The 13,616-nt window shown below is 46.8% G+C and overlaps 3 protein-coding genes across 3 annotated transcripts; 2 read left to right on the top strand and 1 right to left on the bottom strand.

The window, feature by feature from the left end:
* Window positions 1-303: 303 nt before the first annotated feature.
* Window positions 304-2,562, bottom strand: LOC135814885 (cholinephosphotransferase 1-like). Its single transcript, XM_065328082.1, has one exon. It carries the CDS (start codon window positions 2,281-2,283, stop codon window positions 1,186-1,188), a length of 1,098 nt encoding a protein of 365 aa, XP_065184154.1. The 5' UTR covers window positions 2,284-2,562; the 3' UTR covers window positions 304-1,185.
* A 259-nt stretch (window positions 2,563-2,821) lies between these two features.
* On the top strand, window positions 2,822-6,316 carry LOC135814884 (arf-GAP with coiled-coil, ANK repeat and PH domain-containing protein 3-like). The gene has a single exon (XM_065328081.1). It carries the CDS (start codon window positions 3,261-3,263, stop codon window positions 5,400-5,402), a length of 2,142 nt encoding a protein of 713 aa, XP_065184153.1. The 5' UTR covers window positions 2,822-3,260; the 3' UTR covers window positions 5,403-6,316.
* A 454-nt stretch (window positions 6,317-6,770) lies between these two features.
* Window positions 6,771-13,616, top strand: LOC135814898 (uncharacterized). The gene is made up of 12 exons (XM_065328096.1): window positions 6,771-6,923; window positions 7,035-7,080; window positions 7,550-7,730; window positions 9,368-9,423; window positions 9,801-9,917; window positions 10,095-10,165; window positions 10,809-10,858; window positions 11,068-11,131; window positions 11,367-11,513; window positions 11,793-11,851; window positions 12,497-12,588; window positions 13,296-13,616. The coding sequence occupies exons 1-12, from the start codon at window positions 6,834-6,836 to the stop codon at window positions 13,364-13,366; spliced, it is 1,044 nt and encodes a 347-aa protein (XP_065184168.1). The 5' UTR covers window positions 6,771-6,833; the 3' UTR covers window positions 13,367-13,616.

Here is a 13,616-nt window from a genome sequence, read left to right as displayed (position 1 = left end):
AAATGTCAAGAACAGACGGAATCGATCACCTCTCAGCTGACCTGCTGCGTGACCTTCCCAAGAAAATGCGCATGCGAACATTCATGGCGGTTCAAACCTCAGGAGTAGTGGCATGACCTGCCAAGAGAATCATGAAAAGGCATAGAACATGCACACACACACACACACACACACACACACACACACACACACACACACACACACACACACACACACACACACACACAAGCATGCACACGACTGGCATTGCCTCTACCGATTAGCTCCACACAGACTAATCAGTCCCGTGACCGACTCCCTGTGCCACATTCACAAAATCACTGCCGAGCAGGAGTTATTGACACAAACAAGATGGATCAAGCTACAAGACCATGATAGTACTAACTAGAAGTCTAGAGCATCTGGAAAGGTGTTTTCTGGGGAGTAGGATAATAATAATCATGTACTGGTAAAGTACATACCAGAGGCAACTAAAAAAGCCTTTTAAAATCAAGGGGAAGAGATTAATGTGAGTAAAAACGGGACATGTCCAAAAGAACACCTGCAAAGCAAACAAGCAGCAGCTTCGGAGAGTTGAGTCTGCGATGTACGCTGTACAAAGGTGGCAACATCTTCAAGATAGCTTAGGTGCTCTGCCAGGTGCTGACAAATCAAGAGCTACACATCCTTCTTTGCTCAATGCTCTTCAAGGAAATTGGACGTGACGAAGACGTAATGATGAATGGCCTCATGTTGTGTCCAAGTAAATAAGGCAGTAACCTACTACAACAGTGTAGTACGGGAATAAATAACAGGGAGCGGGGAGGGGGTGGTAAACAGTGATGTCGGATATCAAGATGCTGATGAGCCACCTGCACATTAAAAAAAATCGATACATGACACGTCTGTGTTGTCAAGTGCACAGGACGTGCACGAGTGATCATGATCTGAAGACAGTCAAGTACAGTACAGCGCAACAGCGAGCTACACTATGGAGCTAAAACGGATGCTGCTAAGAGCGTCTGGAGAGTGCCAACAGCTGCAGTAGTAGAAGGCACAATCGGGTGAGCAGGACTGCAAACGTCGACAACTGCACACCTCACAATCACCCGTCTCCGAACAACACGTCGCCTCAAAAGATTGGGGAACGAAAGGGAAACAGGAAGATGAAGGGTAGCAGCACTTTACTAAAACTGAGCAGCACAATCAGTCGTTTCGCTTGCCAACCGTGAACACATAAATTCCCATGTGCTGAGCAATTTCCCGGCACATAATCGCGGCAGTTCCAAACAAGTTGGCAGCAGCGACCAAGGCAGCTACAATGACAACAGGTCGCTCGGGAAGAGGTGCACCCAGAAGAGTGTTCACAAGGGCACAGAACATGGGGACAAGACAAGTGTCGAATAGCTCCATTGGCGTCTTGCTCATGTGCGCCACGACGAGTCGAGATGCAAGCTGCGCCGAGATGCAGCCGTAGAAGACGCCAACAAGAGCAGGCTCAACCACACCAATGTCAGCGGGTGACGTGAGCAGCATGCAAGTAGTGCTCGTGATGAACACTGCAAACGGAATGGCTGGTGTAAACCAGCTATTGGAACGGCAGTGGCCAGTGTTACGCGATCTGAATGACTGGATGACGTTATTGACTAACACCAATCCGCCACTGACGTTGATCACCGCGACCACAATGAGCGACACACTGACTCCGAATACCGGCATCGTCAGCACGTCTGGGCCGGCGAATGCGGCGACGAGCTGTGCAATGATCATGACCAGCTGTGCCTCGGTGACATCGATGAGGCCAAACTGCAGGGTTCCCGACGTGTATGCACGCCAGTGTGCCGAATAAAACACACTCAGTGCCAGCATCAGGGATGAGTGCATCACTAAAGGCATGTCACCAACGCGCAGCACACTCAACGTGCATAGAGTTAGGAAAGCGCCGGACAACGCATCACAACCATGGTCAAACAGCTCGCCGAGTGGCGATGAATTATTCGTTCTCCTAGCCTGCTTCCCATCGATGGCGTCCAGAGATTGGTAAATAAACAGACTCACTGCTACAGTGACGTAGGCCCACCACGGCGCGGCCTCCGTCAAATGGGGAGTGTGCCAGAGTAACACACCACTTCCAAACAAATTGCACAGCAGCCCAATAAACGTGATGAGGTTTGGTGCCAGCCATCGTGGCATCAGCAACACCAGCCAGTTCCAGTAGATTTGAAATGCCGGCTCAGTAAGGGAGCGGCCACTACAGCTATATTTATGGGCATCCAAGCCCCTCAGCAGCTCGGGGGACAGCATTGCGTAGAGAATTGAGCTGACTATCACTAGGGAGGGCAGTGCAGCAAGATACTACAAAACGTAGTAGTTGGCTGGATAAAAAACACTGGGTCACTTTTACTGCAGGTTGGATCAAGCCTCCACATCTATTCTAAAGCCAACCACTATAGCTTTGGTAACGCAATACACAGAGAACGCGAGCACAGGTGCGACGGAACGATCGATCGGACGTGGTGAAGACAAAGAATGCAAAAAAATCCGTGTCCCCAATGCCAATGGCCAAACAAAGAAGGACGAGTAGAACTTACTACACATGTAGAAGAACAATTTTTTTTAGCTCGAATGACGTAGCGCTTACATGCACGTGCATCCCCCAAACTGGGATTTGGGGGAGATCCCGATCCAGCTGGTTGCATGCAGACTGCGCCGTAATATTACTACCTTCTAGGTTTGAAATGCACTACTAGTAGTCAGGTAGTGTTGCCTGTTGGGGTAGTGTTGCCTGTTTAGTGTTGGTGCACACTCTGCCGCTAGCTCTGCGTAGCTCTCGTACAAGTCAAGGCTGAACCCGGACCCCCGTATCTACCGCGTAGACAGGTGTTCACGACACTCGACTCACCAGAAAAGCGAAAGGAGCAGCGCTGGCTTGTTCACTCTACTGGCTGCGAAAAGGGAAAGTGGGAACAGTGTGGGACTTCGAGTTACTTGTACTTAGTTGTAGCTTGTAGCTTTCCAGCGGCAGGTGGAATTGTATATCCTGTTGCATTTTTACTCCTAGATCCTCTCGCCTTGTAAAATTGTGCTCCCACTTCTGGTTCTCGTTGCGACAAGAGTTTGTTACATGGAAATTGTTTTCAGATCAGCCTCTGATTGTGTAAAACAATTGAGTATTTCGATTGTATACTGCCCGGTCATGAGTTTCCCGTTGTTTCGGTGAGAGTCTGACCGATACCTCTTAGCCCTGAGTGAGTCACCTATTTTTTTCGATTGTCCTTGAAATGGTTGCCGGACGGCCCCTGAGTCTGGAGGAGTGTGCCGACGATAGTCCGTATTTTCGAAGTCAAGTCAGCTTCTACGAGGAGGCTACTGATGACCTGGAGAAGCGGCTGAGGCGGGTGGGTGCCATCTGCAGGGAGAGAAAGGAGTTATGGAAGCGAGACTGTGCCCTATCCCGTGAGCTGCAGACGCTGGCTGAGGGATTCATGAATCGGCACATTGATCCCAGCACAGCTCCCAGTGTTAATATTGCATCTCCCCCACCAGGAACACCTACTTCTGATTGGAAAGGCCTAAATGTGGATAGACGTAGCAGCGATGCTGACCGTAACCAGTGTTTGTTGGAATGTATGGAGCAGACTGTATCGTGTCTCAAACAACTTGATGAGCACAGGGAACGTTTTCACGAGCAAGTTTCCATGGCTGTTGTTGAGCCATTGCGGAAATTTGTCTCGTCACGCGTCCAAGAGGTACGCACTCTTGGCCAGCAGTATCGAGATGCCAACGTGGAAGCATCGACTGCTGTGGATCGGCTCTGTGCGTGCAAGCGGCACGAATTATCGGCAATGGCAGAGGCATCATCGTCACTTCATGAAGCCCGCCTTCAACAGCATATCCGAGCGTGTTCCTATGTGCATGCGTTGAATCGTTTGCATGCGGACAAGCAGCCTCACTTCGTACAAAGCATGCTAGACTTTGTCATGTGTGAGATGACAACATTTCGTCTCGGTAACAGTACATTTGCAGGACTTGACGAAACCATTAGCAGCACGTATGGCACTCTAAAAGAGGTCACCGATCAGAAAGAAGAGGATCATGCTAAGGAGAAGGATCAAATTAGTGCTGAACTGGAGGGCACGTTGACGAAGAGACTGGCCGTGCTGGAGACATTCCACCGTGTTGACCTGCACTTGCCGAGTAACACAGCCACTGCTAACATGGAAAGAATGCTGGCCGATGCGAAGCGACGTCATCAGCCACACTTGCACCTGGGCGAGCAGGTGAAGATGGGCCGGAAGAGCAGCGTGACGGCTATACGTAGTGGTGAGAGCACCCCGGTCCATAGCAAAGCTGGCTACTTGTTTCACGGCGAGCACCGTCCTGTCGTCGGTGTTAGTTGGCGACGGCAGTACTTCGAAATTGAAAGTGGCTGGTTGCGAACCATTTCGGAAGGCGATGCACTGCTAAAGCACTACAGAGTCGATGCCTGCGATGGTGGAAAGCGGGGCAGCAAGCACACTGTCAATGTTGACCTGCGCCTCTGTCTTGTCAAGCCCTCGCTACCCACGGATTCAGAGCGCAACTTCTGCTTCCGTGTCCTACATCCCAGCCAGAGCCTGCTGCTGCAAGCGGAGAGCTCTTTAGAGTTGAAGGACTGGATGTCATCATTGCAAGCTGCTGCTGTGCAAGCGCTGGACAGCTCTACTACGGTCACCACCTCCAGTCCACCTTCGCCTTCACTCTCTGTACGGTCAGTCACAACAGTTAAGTCCGTGGCACCCAGCACCGCTAGTATGATTGTAGCGCCGCCGAGTGAGGTGGTGTCCGTCGAAGGAAATGAGCTTTGCGCTGACTGCTTCTCGCCGCTGCCACGCTGGGCAAGTGTCAATCTGGGCATCACGCTTTGTATCGAATGTTCTGGTGTGCACCGCTCGCTGGGTACTCACATCTCACAAGTACGTTCCATGACGCTGGATGAGATGCGACCTGAGTGGAAAACGGCGTTGACCAGCATTGGCAATAAGAAAAGCAATGCAACCTTCGAAGCCTTTCTGCCACCGGGCTTCAACCGCCAGTTTGCCACAGCCTCAGATAGACGCCTCTTCATTAAGCAAAAGTACGTGGAAATGGTGTTTGCAGAGGATGAACCTCGCGAGAAGATTTGTGCACAGCGAGAACTTGAGCGAAGTGAACTGGCCCTTGAGCGAGAGAAGGCCGAAGAGGAACGCCAGCAATGGGAGTTGGTGGAGGACTCCGCTGGTTTGTCAGCCTCTGCTCGCACTTCGACTACTAGCTCCGCACCCGCACCTAGCAATACCAGTGCCACTCTCAGTCCGCCACGCAGTAGCTCAGGTAATGGCAACAAGTCGACCTCCTCGCCCAGTGTCTTCCACCGTGTCATAACCTCCTTGAGTAAGCACTAGTAAGTACATGACATTGTGCTGTTACTGCTGTCTGGTGCCATTGCCGTAGGTCAAACCTTGTTCCTCGCTGATCATACAAGATGATATAGTTGATATGAAGATTATATGGGTATTTAATATGACTTACCCATCACAGGTAAAGATGAAGTCCCGATGGACCATGAGCCTATTTATTGCCCCACTTTCTAGTTTAGTTATAGTTTTACTTTCCGTGGCCTCGCTTCATCACACTCCGAAAGAGACTGTCAGATATCCGTGTTGTTGTCTAAGAAATCTGCCTACTGCTGTGCCTGCCATTAGTGTTTGTCTGCTAAGAGGTTTGGCCTTGGCTACCTCTGCTCTTGCCCTTGCCCTTGTTCAACTAGTTTGTAACATTCGTTGTTTTCACACTTTTGCGCTGGTCGTCTTGTATTTGATCACAACTGTTCTTGTATCATGAGACGGTCTCATGCACGAGGAATTTTACGCCCTCACAACGTTTCGGATTCGGTATGTTTTAAAAGGCTTTCTAATCTCATTCTACAAGCATGCAACGCATTGGTAGTGATAGCGGTGTCTGCCTATGATGTCTGACCAGGCCATGGATTTAGTTACCCGTCGCATAATACTTTAATTTGAGTTGCCCACACTTTTCCTTTCTTTCGCTTCTTTAAAAATAGGTGTGCTATTATGCCAGTGCTTCAAATTTCTCAATCTAACCGTACGGAACATAGTGGTAACTTTAGTGCCGTCATATTCTAGTGGAGTGAATGCTGTGCACCGTCATTCCTTTCGTGCTTTTAGAAGGGCTTTTCTTTAAGAAATGCTGTGCTGTACAATTTAGCTCTTCATTGTGTGCTGCGTCCTATGCTCACTGCTTCATGGTCTGCGACATGCACCACATTTTGAAAAAGAGAGTTATTTCATAATCTTCATGTGTTTGAGTCTGTTTTGTTGTTATGCTGTGTTCTGAAGTCAATGCTTTTTTATGGTAAAAAAGGGGAAGGACGAAATGTTACGAGTTATACGTTATTTTAGTTATGAAAACGAAAATGTCAATGTCACATTAAATTTTACCTAATTGACACCATGGATCAGGTACATCATATCATCAGGAGTCCGGATGACATAACAAGTCAAGCTAATACTTACTGTAATACCATGTTTATGCACTCTTGGTAATACTAATAGCAAGAGTCCATCCTGGGTTATGGACTTTTAATAGCCTAGCTAGCCGGCAAAGGAAGAAAGACGGTCACATACCGGCGGTACTACAGTATCGGTATCGGCAAGTCGGACTGACTGTTTGTACATCCTGTGCATGTAGACGTGTGGATCTAGCGGTGACCTGGTGACTCAGCGCATTGCAACCGAATGCGCGCATGCGTGACAGTCAACTGTGCCTTCGCTAAAACACGTCGCCAAGACTTGAAAAAGAGAAAGTTGGCAATCATGTTCGTTTCCATCCTCTCCGTGGTGGCTCTGTCCGCCGTTGCATCAGCCAGCAACGTTGTCGATTTGACATCAGAAAACTTCGACAATGTAGGTTCAGATGATAATTCTTCTTGCTCTGATTTACTATCATGGCGTTGGGAAGATTTCTGTGATTGTTGTTGTATTTATTAGTATTGTGTTGTATTTGCTGGTTTTTAGGTCGTCACTGGCGATAAATATGCCTTTGTAGAGTTTTACGCACCATGTGAGTTTTGCTGCTCTCGTACAATCATAGAATGTGGAAAAGAATATTTTTGGAGTGTTGGAGAACTTACTTTTTGGTTTTCTAGCGAATCCACAATTTGTCTGCAACTTTCACTAAATTGGAAATATTATTGTGTATTTTAGTGCTATACATGCCGACGATCACTGGCATCATAAAGTCACTACAGACTACAGTCATATATTTTGACACGCATTTAATGTAACACCGTTCAGTGTGTGTTTATGCGTCGGTGCAATTTTTTATCTCGGCTTGTGTTACGTTTAGGAGAATTAACATTCATTGTAGAAAATTAATATTCATTAGTTACGGGAATGGGAAAGAGTTTGAAGGTTGTAGCTGTATGCTTTATTTTCATTTTTAGACCTGATCATATGGATTTACGATTATAATTGAATTGGAAATGTAAAACGGTGATAACTCATCATCTCGTTCTCTCTTTCAATTGCAGGGTGTGGCCATTGTAAAAACTTGGCCCCTGTCTATGAGCAGGTTGGCGATGCATTTGCTGGTGAGAGCGATGTGATCATTGCGAAGGTTGATGCCGATGCTGACCGCGAGTTAGGCTCGCGCTTCGGTGTGTCTGGCTTCCCCACTCTCAAGTTCTTCGAAAAATCCTCAACCGCCAGCGAGTAAGTTCGGTCAGTGTTGTCCTGCATCTTCTTTGTGCCTCCACCATAATTATAGCCATTTAAATGTTTGGTTACACTTCTGTTGGGATCATGCGTTCGGCTCACAGAGAAGATACCGACACTGTGAGACCTGTGTTTGCCCGACCCTGTACCAAGTGGAAACCTGTATTGACCGGACAAATTTTCATGCACCAAAGCGTATCCCTGGATCTAGCGGAATCCTGCCATATCAGAACGGTTTCCGCTGCTCCACAGCGTCCGGTTAGGGCAGGTTTTACTGTAGTTCTTATTCCGAGCTCAACAGCAAGGAAAAGGGAGAGAGCAAAAGGACCGGCGCGAGGCTGAATATGGGCCCCGGGCAGCTATGGCAAATATGGATGATGAGTAATTCATTTTCAAACCTCTTTGGTATTTTGCTAGCAAAATTGGGCTTTGTTTACTTAGGGTGCGTTCTTAAATCCTCTTGGAAAAGTTCGAGAAGTGTTCTTATATCCTCTCTGAGTTTTTGGAGGCCCTCCACGCCCTCTGAACTTCAGAGGTGGTTGAAACTTGGAGATTCCCGCGTTTTTTGGAGTCGGTGCATGCGAACTACTGCTAAAAGCCACGTGTTGATCATGAGTGTATGACATTCCCTTTTCGCATACCCACAGTGCATACTACATTCGTGTCAATCAAGATCACGGCCCATACTGAATGTCGTGTATAAAAGCTGGGCTTATTCCTGTAGAAGCCGGTGTCAGGGCTAGGCTTCAAACCGGGTATTTCTATTAGTGTCAACACTAAAATCAGGCTTGTATTCAAAACCGGTTTCTACTGTCGTGGACATGGAAATCCAGCCGCACGTCTAGCGGCCCCAGGGCACTGGCCATGCAGCCGTGGGTAAGCTGTACACACATGCTGCAGCGCGCTGGTCGCATCGGATCAAGTGCTGTTCTGCACGCGCTGATGGCGCCGGCCCCGGTCAATTGACTGGATTCCCATGACCACGACAGTACCGTTGATCCGCCCCCTCACTAATTCCCGCCCCCTGTCGATTTTCTACCTGTGAAGCGATTTCGGCGTATACAACTAAATACGATGTTGAACCGACGCTTGCACTGCTGTACACGATGTGTGCCAATCCAGGATCAAAATGTGCACAATTTAGCACATCGAGTCTGATCCTCCAAGTTGTTGTACATCGTACTGCACTTGACAGCCTTGATCTAATTCCCGCCCCCTGCCGAAAAAACGGCTGGGAAGCGACATGGCGTGGGGGCGGATCAACGGTACTTCACGGTATATGAGATAGGCTTAATACAAGACACCACGGTATGCAAATTATCTCCAAATTCTTCGAGACCCATTCCTAAATTATCCCAGCTTCCAACATCTAGGAGAGCTTTCTCCGAGAAGCTAGAGAAAATACGAACGCACCCTAAGCTTATATGGTGCGGGAACAGGTGTGTGAGGTCACTGGGGTGCTTGTGTGGATACTACAGAAGTGAGTGGGGACCTAACATACCCCCCCCCCCCCCCCCCCTACTCAACAAAAGACCCGCCACCACTCACCAGACTTATCGAAATCAACTGGCTTTTGTGTTGACTCGTATGAAGTTTTAATTCCGTTCCTTTTCCTTATTTTTCCCCGATTACAGCTACAGCGGTGGACGTACTGCCGATGATATTGTAAACTACATCAACGGCAAGGCCGGTAAGTCTCTTGTTTGGCGGGTATCAACGTGTTATTACTATGGAACAAATTGTGGCACCTGATCTGTGCGAAATGGTTTGCCATAAGGAGAGCCAGGAAGGGGTCAGATGATGTAGGATAGTGGTTCTTATTCCATCAGTGATGAGATGTTTACCACGCTGCCTTCCTTCTGATGTCTGGATTGAGAATGTATTGCAATCAATGGTGGAATGTATGTCGTTTGGCACATGTACATCAATAATATCAATATCTCAGTGCTTGATGCATTTTCCTCGGCAGTGGCTTCTATTCAATGTCTCTCAGGCGTAGCGTAGTAGTTGAAGCCGTTATCCATTGGCCTTATTGTTTTCTGTACTAATTCATGTTCATATTCACAGGTACCCGTGCACGTGTCAAGAAACCCCAAACCCATGTTGTTGACCTTGACCCAAGCAATTTTGATGGTATTGTAAAGAGCGCAGAGAAGGATGTCTTGGTTGAGTTCTATGCCCCATGTAAGTACAGTACTGATTCTTCTGAGCTTTTGTATTTACGTGTCCATGTTTAGTGCTAATGATACATGTGCATTGATCAAGATTTGCATCTATGATATGTTGAGTGTCTATAGATGTATGCGTTTCTGTGGAGTGTGGACTATTGGCTAACTGATCGCTGTTTGATATCCTTTATAGGGTGCGGACATTGCAAATCTCTTGCCCCTGTCTACGAGAAGGTTGGATCTGCCTTCAAGAGTGAGAGCAACGTAAGTAAAAGTAAAAGTTGTGTCTGCATGAATTATTCTGTCGTGTTTTCAGGGCGTGTGCTGGGAATGACAGATGATGTAGGATAGTGGTTCTTATTGCATATGTGATGAGATGTTTACCACGCTGCCTTCCTTCTGATGTCTCACTCCAATGGGGCTGATAAATATTGTTCTGAACTGTATCAATATACTTATTGGTACCGTAAACCTGTTTGACAATTTGACAAGAACGTTCAAGATAGGCTCTTTGTGTAGCTTCATGTTAAAAAGCGAATCGATCTCTAAATCCTTATTCAACGCTTACGTTAAGACCATCATAGGGAGAGGTACGAGACTATGCCCGCTTAATGCACATGTTATGATACTTTAGCATGAGTGTAGTAGGTATGCTGTGTACCACACAGTGCATACGTGTACAGCTATGCTGTATATCCATACTTTGCTGCAGGCATAAAACCCAGAGTATGATCACAATAATAGTCATGTGTTAGCATGGCTGTGACTCGTTGGAAAATTCAGTAAACAGCATTCTTCACGTATTGGGGAGAAAAACTATGCATTGGAGTGTGGTGGTATTAGTTAGCATGCACCCAGTTATGGGAAATATGCCTGACTATTAGTGTTCGTGTTTTCTTCCTTGCAGTGCGTTGTAGCCCGTGTGGATGCTGACAGCCACCGCTCCCTTGGAGAGCAGTAAGTGTGGTTGAAATCATTCTTCCTCTATCTGTGTCTGTGTGAACGTGGCAAGTGATGTAGAATAGTGGTTCTGTACGTCTGTGATGAGATGCTTACCACGCTGCCTTCCTTCTGATGTCTTTTTAATACACTGTTGTGAGGCCAATGTGTGATTTTGGATGCATTGTTTAAGCGTATTCCTCTTTTCTGATTGTGTTATTGTTTAGGTTTGGAGTGTCTGGCTTCCCTACCATCAAGTTCTTCCCCAAGGACAACAAGGATGGTGAGGATGTAAGTACTCCACTGACATCCACTTCTCATTGCTTTCGTTTGTAGCTTACCTGGGTGACTATTAACGACAACTATGCTGCCTTGGTATATCTTGTATATTGACATGTTGGTATCTTTCTGACCGTGTTGACAGTGCAATGTGGGTCGTTCCGAGTCTGGCTTCTACCGCATTGCTATATCTTGCAATGCAAAATGTTTATTGACATGTTGGCATCTTTCTGTGTTGTGTTGACAGTACAGTGAGGGTCGTTCCGAGTCTGACTTCATCAGCTTCTTGAACAAGAGATGCGGCACCCAGCGCGCTAGCGGTGGTTCCCTCACTGCCGAGGCTGGTCTTGTTGAAGACTTGAATGCTCTTGCTGCTCGCTTCATGAAGGAAGAGGTATGCTCCATAGTGCAGTCTTGTAGCTTACGCTATCACTTCATATACCACGTGCCTGGCTCTGTTGTGTCCTATACTATATGAACCTCCAGATACAACATTATTAACCGCATGCATCTTTGTGACATGTGATAGAAGATAGTGGTTCTGTATGTATGTCTTGTGATGAGTCCTAACCACGCTGCCTTCCTTCTGATGTCACTCCTTATTCTCCACTCTGGCTGCTTTCAGCACACTGCATTATTCCTGATAAGTGTTCCTCTTCTTCTCATTGTCCAGGATGCACGCGAGGATATCATCAGCGAGGCAACCAAGGTTGCTGACGGGCAGGACAATGCGTACGTACTACTGCTGTGTTTGTATTATGATGAGGCTGTTGCGTGGACAGGTGATGTAGGATAGTGGTTCTTATTCCATCGGTGATGAGATGTTTACCACGCTGCCTTCCTTCTGATGTCTTGGCTCTGATATGGCAACTGAGGCCTCATTTACACGACAACGATTGAAAAACGTTTTTCAATCGTTTTCGAAACGTTTTTGCTGTTTACACGAAAACGATTATCGTGTACACTGCAACACGTTTTTCAGCTCGCAATGGTCACGTGCGATAAGTTGGCCTGGCGGCGGCATGTTTTGAGTACAAGGCTCGTACTAGTAAAACGTTTTTGCCGTTTACACGAGAACGAAATGGAACGAAAACGATTGAAAAACACTTTGAAGGCCGTTTTTCGTTTGAAACTTCAAAAACGTTTTTCAGCGTTGTCGTATAAACGCTCTTATCAAAATCTGTGGAAGCGTTTTCTTGCCAAAAACGTTTTTTAATCATTGTCGTGTAAACGAGGCCTGAATCTCCTTCTCTCAATTGTGTCTTACTGCAAATTCAGGTTCCAGCCCATTGAAATGGTACTGTGCATGTCTTTGTGCTCAACTATTCACCTATCTAAAATACTTTTGCTGTCTTTTCCTATGTCGCTCTTTACTAGGATGGCAACATACTACGTCAAAATCATGCAGAAGATTCAGACTAAGGGCAACGAGTTCCCAACCACTGAGTCAAGCCGTCTTGAGCGCATGTGTAAGTCATAATCTTGTGTTTTGCCATGTGCATCTGTGTGATCATGTTCTAATTGCCACCGAAAAGTATATACCTCATCCCTCTCAACAGTTGTACATCACGTACTACGCATCTATTATAAGCGCCACCAGTAGTATCAAAGAGCACATAACCCCCAAGAGTGTGCAATTCCAGCTATGGGGTCTGCGACAGCAAAACTTCGTACCACTTTACAAGTCCGTGCACATTATTTGCGCTTTGTGCATAATGGATACAGGGTTATGCACACCCCTGCTTTGGGTTCAGCTCACTGCTGGTCACTTTCCACTGTTTGCCAGTGTAACCCATTGGAGATGCGAAGTTCTGCCGCCGCAGTACTATGTGGAGGTCGTACAAACAATTGCACACTCTTGGTAGTATGCTGCATACAAGGAAGACGCGCATGTGGCGCAGCATGGGTTTCCCTTGAGTAGCCTGTCTTTCTATCAGGTAGTTCTATTTCATATTTGTTACTATATTGCTCGCTAAAACATGCTGTACATTGGCGAAAACAGTACGCCCGTGAGTTACTGGACTCTGTGGCAGACCCATGCCGAGTTGCATTATCTTGTCTCCTATGCACGTGTATTGTACACTGCTGGTGTACTGTCATGGTTACATGAATGCAGTCGGTGTCTTGCTCTCCTTCTCTCTGACATCTAGTTTTCATTTTTCGTGTTTTGTTGCAGCCGGCAAGGTCAGCGACAAGAAAGCCGATGAGTTCACCATCCGCCGTAATATTCTCTCTCAATTCGCCTGATTCATGCAAACGCATGTATGACTAGGTCTTAGGGGTATGTTAGTTTTCTCTCTGCTAATCCTGTGCCAGAAAACCATGGTTTATATACGGCTTTTTTAACTTTTCTTTCTTACGTTTCTATCCTTGATTTCTCATGAAATACTGCAAAAGTCACACACCACAAAACATGAGTTTAGTTCTTTGATCGTGAGGCTTGTCACATCAATGTCTTATATTCAATTTCCCCGAACGAATAAACCATGAAAAAGAT

The sequence above is a fragment of the Sycon ciliatum genome, chromosome 4 (assembly GCF_964019385.1).
Source record: "Sycon ciliatum chromosome 4, ocSycCili1.1, whole genome shotgun sequence".
NCBI lineage: Eukaryota > Metazoa > Porifera > Calcarea > Leucosolenida > Sycettidae > Sycon > Sycon ciliatum.
The sequence above is the reverse complement of the archived record's forward strand: the minus strand, read 5'-3'. Positions and strand labels throughout refer to the sequence as shown.